General features: G+C 55.8%; 1 protein-coding gene across 3 annotated transcripts; it reads right to left on the bottom strand.

Annotated features, from left to right (window-relative positions):
- Positions 1 to 2,010: 2,010 nt before the first annotated feature.
- Positions 2,011 to 8,306, bottom strand: LOC144267229 (phospholipase A and acyltransferase 3-like). 3 transcript variants are annotated; one of them, XM_077820945.1, is made up of 6 exons: positions 8,138 to 8,306; positions 6,283 to 6,405; positions 5,213 to 5,334; positions 3,518 to 3,620; positions 2,955 to 3,223; positions 2,011 to 2,318 (listed from the first exon to the last, which is right to left on the bottom strand). In XM_077820945.1, the coding sequence occupies exons 2-6, from the start codon at positions 6,380 to 6,382 to the stop codon at positions 2,217 to 2,219; spliced, it is 696 nt and encodes a 231-aa protein (XP_077677071.1). In that variant the 5' UTR covers positions 6,383 to 6,405; positions 8,138 to 8,306; the 3' UTR covers positions 2,011 to 2,216. The 3 variants fall into 3 exon arrangements, with proteins under 3 accessions (XP_077677071.1, XP_077677072.1, XP_077677073.1); XM_077820946.1 differs by lacking the exon at positions 8,138 to 8,306 and adding an exon at positions 5,446 to 5,524; XM_077820947.1 differs by lacking the exons at positions 5,213 to 5,334; positions 6,283 to 6,405; positions 8,138 to 8,306 and adding an exon at positions 4,501 to 5,178.
- Between the last annotated feature and the right edge of the window lie 1,900 nt (positions 8,307 to 10,206).

Below are 10,206 nucleotides of genomic sequence, written 5' to 3'. Positions count from 1 at the left end.
ACCCAAACCCTAGTTCCAAAACCCCACCCATAGGAACACGAACCCTAGGCCGGGAGCCCTACCGATAGCAACCCTAACCCTAGCTACAAGTACCCTACCCAAAGGAACCCTAACGCTAGGCGGGGAGCCCTACCCAGCTGAACTCTAACCCGAGGGCGGGGTACCCTACCCATAGGAACCCTTACCCTAGCTCCGAGTACCCTGCCCATAGGAACCCTGAGGGTACTCGGAGCTAGGGCTAGGTTTCCTATGGGTAGGACTCCTCGCCCTAGCATTAGGATTGCTATGGGTAGGGTACTAGGGTTGAGGTTCCTATTGGTAGTGCCCCAGTTTTCTCTTTCACCTAAGAAGACAAAGGAATCAGCACTTTGGGGCTTGTGGAGAAGATCTTGCCGCCTGGGGGTGTCAGCCACCACGCTGCTGGAAGAGTGGGGGTGAGAAAAGCCATCCTGAACAACGCTAGATCAAGTTTTTGACTTTTAGATGCTTGTATTTTTAGATGCTTTTTAGATGTATTTTTAGATGTATTTTTGACTTTTAGATGCTTTTATTGGCTTGTAGCCATTGGCTTTTGTCTCTTTAAAGGAGCAAATGGATCTTATAATTCCTCTGGATGATGCAGGAGAGGGCGGGACATTTCAGAGCAGATGGGTTTGGGAAGGTTTGTGACTGGGGTGTTTGTTGGAGTCACCTGCTAATATCAACCAAGGCTGGTAAGACAAGCTCGTGTCTGTGATAACTCCTGGCAGGCTGTTGAGTCAAAGTGGTTGAATCTGAGCTGCACGGCTTACAGAATAGGGAGTGCTGGCTGCAGGCTGTGTGTGTGTCCTATGCAGGCAGCCACAAGTAGCAGAAGCTTTCTGGGGCCCCCAGGGGTATATTATAATAAGTGATAGAGCCTCTCACTGGTCTGAATTGCACCCCACAATGAGACACACACCCCGTGATCAAGTCATCCCTTGATCCGCCTTTAGAGACAGCGAACAGATTGAGTTGCCAAGATCTCTTACTGCTAGGTATTTTCTCCAAACCTCAAATAATTTCTCTGGCTCTTTTCTGCATCCTCTCCAATATCTCAATGTCCTTTTTAAAATATGCACCCCAGAAACGAATACAGCTTTCCACGGTTGGTCTCTCCAAGGCCATATTCACAGATAAAACCACCACCTCGCTCCTACTCACTGCCCCCCGGTTATGTACCCAAGGTACCGACATCCAACACAAAGTGCATACCTACCATCCAGGTGTTATTAGGGAAAATTAGTTACATCAGAAATACAGAATCCAGACGCCGAGGCTAGTGAGGGTCACTTACACTGGAGAGAGTCATTTCTATGGTTTATATTACGGTAACGACCAGAGGGCCTGACCACGGTAAGGGCCCACACCGTGCTGAATGCTTCACAGGCCCTGACCGGGATAAGGGCCGTATTGGGCCAGGTGTGCTGTGTTCATTTTGTCTATTTAGATTGTAAACTCTTCAGGGCAGGGGCCGGTTGTGATGATCCAGGGAATGTGTATGTATGGCTTAAGACTTCTGTTTGACAGGGGGTGTTCTCTGCATGTGTCGATGTCAGCTTCTTTACTGTCTCCATTGTCCTGTGACCTCCCACTGGGCTGAAACCCCCACAGCTGGTGGCAAAGGGCTGGTAAGGGAGCATCACTGGCTAAGTGCACAACCTTTGAAACAGACCCGCTCTAAACATCAGGCTAGCTCTGAGTCAGCTGAACTGGTTTATCAGGGCGAGGTCGCCTGGCAACAAAGTCACCCGGCTGTGGGCTGGGATCACCTGGACAGGCTGAGGAAGGTGTCACCTGACCACAGAGGGACTGGGAGGTTATAAAGAAGCCGATCCAGCAGTGGGCGTCAGAGCCCCCTGAACTCCCCAGCAAACCCATCCACCTTCACAAATAGTGCCCCCACTGGGCAGAAAGACCCCAGCATGGGCCAGCTCCCCCACTTGGTTGAATCCACCACACACCCCACCACCACACAGGCCACGATCCAGGTGACTTTGTACCAATCTCCTGGTTTTATTCTTGTGCTGATGCCGGCAGGGGATGGGGAGGGTGTTCGCCCGAAAGAGGGGACAGAGCAACACAAATGAAGTTCCCACCACACCCCCAAAACGGCTGCAAAGTCTCTTCTGCTTGGATCAAAAAAAAAAAAAAAAACAACCAAAAAACCCCAAACCCCTCTGATCCATTCAGGTCCGTTACTGGTTCTGGCGTCTTCTCCTTTGGACTGCAACCCCAAGGAGGCCCAGAGCAGCCAGCCCCAGCCCAGCGACGCTCACCCCCACCAGGACATCCCGCACCTGTAGGACAAGAGAGGAAGGGGATCAGGAGGAGGGGACAGACAGGCTGATGAATGATGGCAATGGGGCCTAGTGGCTAGAGCACAGGACTGGGACTCAGGACCCCAGGGTTCTATTCTCAGCTCTGTTAGGTGAGTCACTTCCCCCATTCTGTGCCTCAGTTTCCCCATCTGTAAAATGGGGGTGATGATACTGACCTAGTTTGTAAAGCACATTGAGCTCTGCAGATGAAAAGCACCTGGAAGAGTGAGGGATGATGTTTGCAGAGCATTAGAGGTCTGCAATGCCACCTGGACCAATTACACCAAGTTATACTGGATGCTAAATTGCCCCAGTGCAAAGCAAGGAGGGACCAGTGTGGGATCCTGATCTCAGCCCTGGGCCCCTCAATCCCAAATGCTCCCCACCCCAGCATCCTTTGCCTCTTACCCCTAAGTTAGGGTTATTACAAATGGGGAAACAGGCAGAGAGAGAGAGGGGGAAGTGAGTGGCCCAGGGATGCTCAGGGAGCTGAGCAGAGAATTCAAAAGGCCTGACTCACAGGTCTTTCTGCTCTAGCCACTAGACCCCTCACCCCTCCCAGAGCTGGGGGAGAACCCAGGCATCCTGTCAGGATCAGGGAGCCAGCCCCCGCACCTGGTCACTCCTGGCCACGCCGTATCTCAGCTCAGTGACGAAGTGCTCACAGTTCTCACTGGTGACTTTGTAGAGCATCTCCTGGCCCACCAGCTGCTCGGCGGCCTGCACGATCTTCCCTGATGGCAGTGGGGGGAACTTCCTGTCATGCTTGTTGTTAACTCGGTAGCGGTGCTTCCCTACCACATCCAGGAGACGCTCCTTCTTCACTAGGGCCTTGTTGGTCAGCGTGGACATCAGGCTGGCAAAGCTCACCCCGGGTATCTCACCTTGGGATGAGAGAGAGACACTGTGAAGGGTAGCTGGGAATGGAACCCAGGAATGCCAATTCCTACCCCCCCCCCAACTACTGGGCCCCACTCCCCATCCAGAACTGGGGCTAAAGCACAGGTATCCTGACTCCCAGCCCCCCTGCTCTCACCATTAAGCCCCTTCCCCCCCGATTCTATTCTTGTCTCAAGTCGCCCTGCTCCATCAAGCAGAGTGGTAGCACTTTGCACTGGTGTGAACAGTGGCGTAAGGGGGCTGGGCAATGGTGAAATCAGGCCCATCTGCTGCCTTACTGGGGGGGGCCAGGTGAACAACGTAGCCGTCTCCCACGTAGATGACCCAGTGCTGGTATCCGAAGCGGAAGATCTCAATCATGTCCCCCAGTTCCAGCTCCGCCTGCAGGGGAGGAAATGGGGGAGGTATGTTATGGTCAGGCCTGGCACAGATGCACAATGTGGCGGGACGTCCTGCATGATTCATACAGTAGTTCACAGTCTAACAATGCAAACGATGGAGGGTGTGAGGCCAGACTGTTGAAATGGTGAGAAAATTCAGGCAGAGGCTGAAAACGTGCCAGTCACTGCAAAAAGCAATACCACCATGTGGGCATGCTGGGGCAGGAAGAAGTTAGAACACAGGGAACCCCGTAAGAAGGCTTCTGGATGCTGTAAAGGGATACCACCCAATTCGCATCCACCACTCTGGTTTCTCTTCAGAGCAGCGGGGTCTAGCAGATAGAGCACTGGATTGGGATCAGGAGACCTAAATTCTATTCCCAGTTTGGCTGTTGGCCTGCAGGGTGACCTTGGGCGAGTCACTTCCCTGCTCTGTGCCTCGGTTTCCCCATTTGTATAATGGGGCTGATGATATTGACCTCCTTTGTAAAGTACTTTGAGAGCCAGGGATGAAATGTGCTATGTAAGAGCTAGGTGGTCTTATATTATTATTACATCAGCCTCGGTGGGGGGAATATTGTGCCTTATCTCCTTTTCCAACGCGTTGGATCAAAGCTTCCAGGCTGGAGTGGCCGCGGTTTCCAGCCTCTGGAGCCTGGCTCCCCAACCAGGGCCTCCTAGCAGTGGGAGAGACACACAATGGGCTAAAGTGCTGAGGTTGGAGAAATGCCAGAGAGCCGAGGAGAAAGGGAAAAACATGCACAAGTGCAGCAAAATGGGAGCCAGAGTGCCCCAGGCTGCACGACACGTGGCAAGGCCATTCCATACCCAGTTTGAACTGCGGGGGGGGGGGGGGAGGCCAAGTCAACAACTCATCTAACCTTTCTTAAGACCTTTCCACTGCGCATCTTTCCTGTTCCGGGTTTGACTGCCATCCAGACTCAGGGAGCCGCTGGTCGCTTTCCAGGGGAGGCTGGGTGGTCTAATGGGTAGCGAACTGGCTAAGACTCAAGACACCTGGTTCCTTGCCCCAGCTTTGCCATGAACAGGTCTCTGACTTTGTTTCCCCTCCTTTGTCTGTTTTGATTGTAAATTCTTTGGGGGTAGAGGCTGTCTCTCAGCTGGGATCCTGTGCAGAGCCTAATCCTAATCTGATCTCATTCAGGACTGAGGAGTCAGGCACTGCACAGACCCGCCACTGAGATCAAGGCCCCCACTGTGTGCCAGGCAGTGTGCAGACCTCAGCAGAGATCAGGGTTCTGTACAGCACAACAGACCCTGAACCGAGGGGCAGGGAGGAGAGGGGAAGGTACTGGCGGAAGTAGCAGAAAGACCCCTACTGCCATTGATTTTACAGGGCAGGCACCCAGATGCTACAGTGCTAGGCAGCAGGATAAAACCCAAAGCTCAATAGATAGCTAGGGCCCAATTAATTATGAATGATCAGTAGTACTGATTATTCCTACTGTGGTAGCATCCTGGATCCCCAGGCACAGAGCTGGACCTGGGGCACCGGGCACTGCACAGACACAGTGAGAGCATGGTGGGCACTGCACATCTTGCCTGGGCCCCGTTTGTGCCTACAATGCTCACAATGGCAGGGAATGTTTTCAACGAGCCGCGGGCCTCTGTTTTCAGGCTTCTTTTCATCTCGTCGTCTACAGGCCTTAGGGTCTCGAAGGCAGACTGTGCAGAGCCACAGCTCACTGATGCATCTACAGAGACAGAGAGGTGGGTGCTGAGGCCAGGCTGCGGCCCATGGGTGTAGGGAGCTGGGTGGGGGCTCAGCCTAGTCATGACAAGCGAACCCATCACAATGGGGTTACCTTGGTGGCAGGTCACAGGACTGAATGATCCATGCAGGCTGCTGCCTGCCCCAGATCTCACTGATGTAGGGGAAGACACCTGAAGGGCAGATTCAGGGAAGTCTGGTATTCACTGTCCCTAGCAGCAGGGTTAGGACAGTCCGGCCAGATCCCCAGTCATCCAAAGGAATCACCCCCTGGTAATGGGAGCTGGGATGAATTAACATGGGGGGACCTGTACCCTCCCTCCTTTATCTGGTTGAGGCAGCTGATCCCTGACATGCTGGGATAGAGCCTCACCTTGGATGAGGGGAATCTCTCCCATGGTCTCCACTGTACATACACGGTCTGGTTCTCAGCAGTCGGGCAGGAATGGGGGGACACAGATGAGGCTTTAAGTCCCCTCTGCACTTCCCATATTCTTACCCCCCACTTCCTAATGTGGGGTAGAGCAGCCTTGAGGCTGCTGTAATTTACACTTGGCTTCCTAGAGCTTGGAGAAGAGCCACACCCCCAATCCACGCCCTACAACAGGGGCAGGGGCTGGTCACGAGTCCAGAGAGCAGTCACGTGCTAGCCAAGGGGGTGTTTCTTGGGGTGGGAGGGGGGGAGTCATGTCTACTTCCCCCATTTACATGGACAAAATGGGCAATAGGAGCCATCTGAGCCCTCATTGTGCAGCTCTTTGAGCCCCTGGGGAGACTCGGCTGGTTCCCCTGTCCCCTGCATTGTGCCTCACATCACCAGTCATGCAAATGTGACACACACGTCCAGCTGCACTGCACACTCGGATTGTGGGAGTGTGGAATCAGGCTAAACCCACCCCCACCCCCCTTTGCACCTCCCACTGCTACTTACCCAAGGCTGCTGTGACACACACTCCAGGCAGCGCTTCAGGCTCGCTTTGCCCCCGTGTGCGCGGGGGGCTGGGGAGGATCTGTTTCTCTATCGGCTCCATGAGCCCCAGACGCTTTCCCTTGCCTGGTGTGAAAGAGGAGAGAACAGTGGCCCGAATAACCAATCACCAGCCCAGCCACCAGCTCAGGCACCACCACCCTTCAAGACAATTATTTCCAGGCTGCAGCCAGCAGCCCCAGCCCTTCCCAGCAAGGATGGAGAACTCCCAGCTTGAGCACCTGTTGCGGGGGAAGGAAATGATCTTTCCCCAGGCAACAAGTTCACAAATGGATGAGGAGCAGGTGCTAGGGGCAAGGGAAGGAGGATGCTGGGAGCCCAGGGGGCAGGTGCTGGAGGGTGGGGCGCTGGGAGCCCAGTGGGGATTGGATCCCAGGGTAGAGGGTGCAGGGCATTGGGAGCCTGGGGGGAGTGAATCCCTGCTATTGAGGGGAGTGCTTAGAGCCCAGGAGAGAACTGGTCCCAGCGGTGGGTGGGCAAGTCCCAGAGGCAAGGGGGGCATGTCTCTGAGAGCCTGGGGGGAGTAGATCCAAGGGATGTGAGGACCACTGGGAGCCTGGGAGCCCAGGGACGGAGAGGATCTACAGGATGAGGAGCACTGGGAGTCCAGGAGGGGAGGCTGGGAGCCCGGGGACGGAGCAGATCCAAGGGGTGAGGAGCACTGGGAGCCGGGAGGGGGAGGCTGGGAGCCCAGGGACGGAGCAGATCCAAGGGGTGAGGAGCACTGGGAGCCGGGAGGGGGAGGCTAGGAGCCTGGGAACAGAGCAGATCCAAGGGGTGAGGAGCACTGGGAGCCCGGGGACGGAGCAGATCCAAGGGGTGAGGAGCACTGGGAGCCCGGGAGGGGGAGGCTGGGAGCCCAGGGACGGAGCAGATCCAAGGGGTGAGGAGCACTGGGAGCCGGGAGGGGGAGGCTGGGAGCCCAGGGACGGAGAGGATCTACAGGATGAGGAGCACTGGGAGCCGGGAGGGGGAGGCTGGGAGCCCGGGGACGGAGAGGATCTACAGGATGAGGAGCACTGGGAGTCCAGGAGGGGAGGCTGGGAGCCCGGGGACGGAGCAGATCCAAGGGGTGAGGAGCACTGGGAGCCGGGAGGGGGAGGCTGGGAGCCCAGGGACGGAGCAGATCCAAGGGGTGAGGAGCACTGGGAGCCGGGAGGGGGAGGCTGGGAGCCCGGGGACGGAGAGGATCTACAGGATGAGGAGCACTGGGAGTCCAGGAGGGGAGGCTGGGAGCCCGGGGACGGAGCAGATCCAAGGGGTGAGGAGCACTGGGAGCCGGGAGGGGGAGGCTGGGAGCCTGGGAACAGAGCAGATCCAAGGGGTGAGGAGCACTGGGAGCCCGGGAACAGAGCAGATCCAAGGGGTGAGGAGCACTGGGAGCCCGGGAACAGAGCAGATCCAAGGGGTGAGGAGCACTGGGAGCCCGGGGACGGAGCAGATCCAAGGGGTGAGGAGCACTGGGAGCCCGGGGACGGAGCAGATCCAAGGGGTGAGGAGCACTGGGAGCCCGGGGACGGAGCAGATCCAAGGGGTGAGGAGCACTGGGAGCCCGGGGACGGAGCAGATCCAAGGGGTGAGGAGCACTGGGAGCCCGGGGACGGAGCAGATCCAAGGGGTGAGGAGCACTGGGAGCCCGGGGACGGAGCAGATCCAAGGGGTGAGGAGCACTGGGAGCCCGGGAGCGGGCGGCTGGGAGCCGCGGGGAGGTAGGTCCCAGGGCAGCAGGGACGGACACCGGGACGCGGGGAGGAGGGGACGGGCCACAGGCACATTTTCAGGCAAGCCCCCGACAAACCTCTCCTGCGGGGCGGGCGGCAGAGGGTCCCGGGCCCAGCGCTCTGCTCCAGGGGTGCGTCATGAGGCCGAGGGCTGCAGCGGGGCGAACGCAGCAGGGATCAGGGCTGAAGCCTGTCACCAGCGCAGGGCGAGGTCACGCTGGCTCCGCCCAGCACGGCGCTGGGCCCTGTTGGATGGTGCCCGCGGGCCAGGCTGGGGGAGGGAGCAAGGCAGCCGGCTGGCGTCCCCCTGGGGGCAGGACGGTCCGCCCCTTCCTCCCCCTTGGAGCCAATCACGAGAGACGCGTTAGTCAGACACAAGTCATGGGGCTCAGCACAGGGCAACCTGAGTGAGGCTCAGGCCTGGGTCAGACTAGATGATCTCATGGTCCCATCTGGATTTAAATTATAGGGGTGCAACGCCAGGCTCACATTGCACAGCTGTAAAGGACAGGGACACTTGGAGCCAGGGAACCTGCCCGCCCCCGGCCTTCCTGGGCATTGCAGGAGTCTGGGGTAAAATTGTTATTCTAATCACCCCCACATGCAATGGGGGGCCTTCAGGCACTGCGGGGAAAAGGAGCAGCAGAGATTCCAGGAAAGGCCAGTCTGGGCTTCCCTAGTCATTTTTACATAAAGGTGCCCTGTTACTATGGTGATGGGCAGACATAGCCCCCCTGCATACACTGAGTTCATGGACTAAATGACCCCCACATTGTTTGATCCCTGGCTTTTTCAGGCCAGAAGATCATTTTGCCTGACTTCCTGCACAGGACAGGTCAAAGAACTTCACCCAGGGATTTCAACATCAAGGCCTACCCATAGCTTTTAAAGAGCTCCAGTCTTGATTTAAAAACTCCATGAGATGGAAACTCCACCATGTCCCAAGAGACACCAATGGTTAATTACAGCACATTTTTTTTTTTAAAAAAACCCCTTATTTCTAGCCTGAATTTGTCTAACATCAGCTTAGAATACCAATCCCTAGATCATCTCGAGCACTTTTTATCCATAGATCTCAAAGCACTTTACTCAGGTCAGTCTCATTATCCCCATTTCACAGATGGAAAAACAGGGAGACAGTGACTAGCTCACCAAGCAGGCTAGTGGCAAAACCTGGCCTAGAAAGCAGATATCCTGCCTCCCAGTCCAGCGCTCTATTCACTAGGCCACATGGGTCCACTGAGGCACAGAGAACCAATCTGTAAAATGGGAATAGGGCATTCTGCCTCACAGAGTGCCACTAAGATAAAATCTGCTGTTTACGAGGTGCTCAGCTGCAACTGTATGAATAGAAGCAAGCATTAGCTTGACACCATGGCCTCACCACGCTGCACCTTTGCTGAAAGAAGTAACACAGAGCTGGTCATGTGAGCAGGCCTTACTGGAAACTGAAAGATGACATTGCAGAGCTAAGAACTGAAGGGGCCTGGCTTTATTGGTACACTCTCAGAGAACAGTGGCTTTTCTTTTAACGTCTGGAGAAGGCACTCCCGCCCCCCCGAAAGCTTTTCATGTGACCAGTTTGAAGCCAGAGGTAATTCTTACACTGGGACAGGAATTTTCCAAAGCTAGCACAATGGGGGAAAATCTGACCAGCATAATCATCCATCTACCCCAAAAGAATCTTGATGCCAGTTGGTCCATCTTAGCTAAATTTCACTCCAACCTTCTTCAAAGCCTTTGCAGATTTCACCCCCCCACAATGTACTTGTCCCTTCTCTTGAGGCTTGAAATCCAGGCACCCGACAGCTTTCACAGGGGGCCAGTTGGAAGGGCATCTTCAGGGGGATGCCCGGCTGGAACCAGCCTGAGGCACCAGGGAATGGCTGGAGAGGGAGAAGGCGGCAGATAGTAGGCTTGAAATGGGCAACATTAACGTGACCAGAAGCATAGATGGCTCCTGGGCTGGGGAATTTCAAAGGAAGCTAAGGCAGTTCTACCTCTCCCACAAACAGATGCCTGCAACACCAATCCAGGCCCCCCAATGGAGGCAGAACACTGATGAGGATTTTGATAAGCCAAGGAAATCTCCAGCAGAACAAGGCTTGGGAAGCAAGGGGGGGGGGGTTAGCCAGGGTTCAGCCTC

Source organism: Eretmochelys imbricata, chromosome 7 (assembly GCF_965152235.1).
Source record: "Eretmochelys imbricata isolate rEreImb1 chromosome 7, rEreImb1.hap1, whole genome shotgun sequence".
Classification (NCBI taxonomy): Eukaryota; Metazoa; Chordata; order Testudines; family Cheloniidae; genus Eretmochelys; species Eretmochelys imbricata.
Note: the sequence above shows the minus strand (reverse complement) of the source record. Positions and strands in the feature narration are given on the sequence as shown.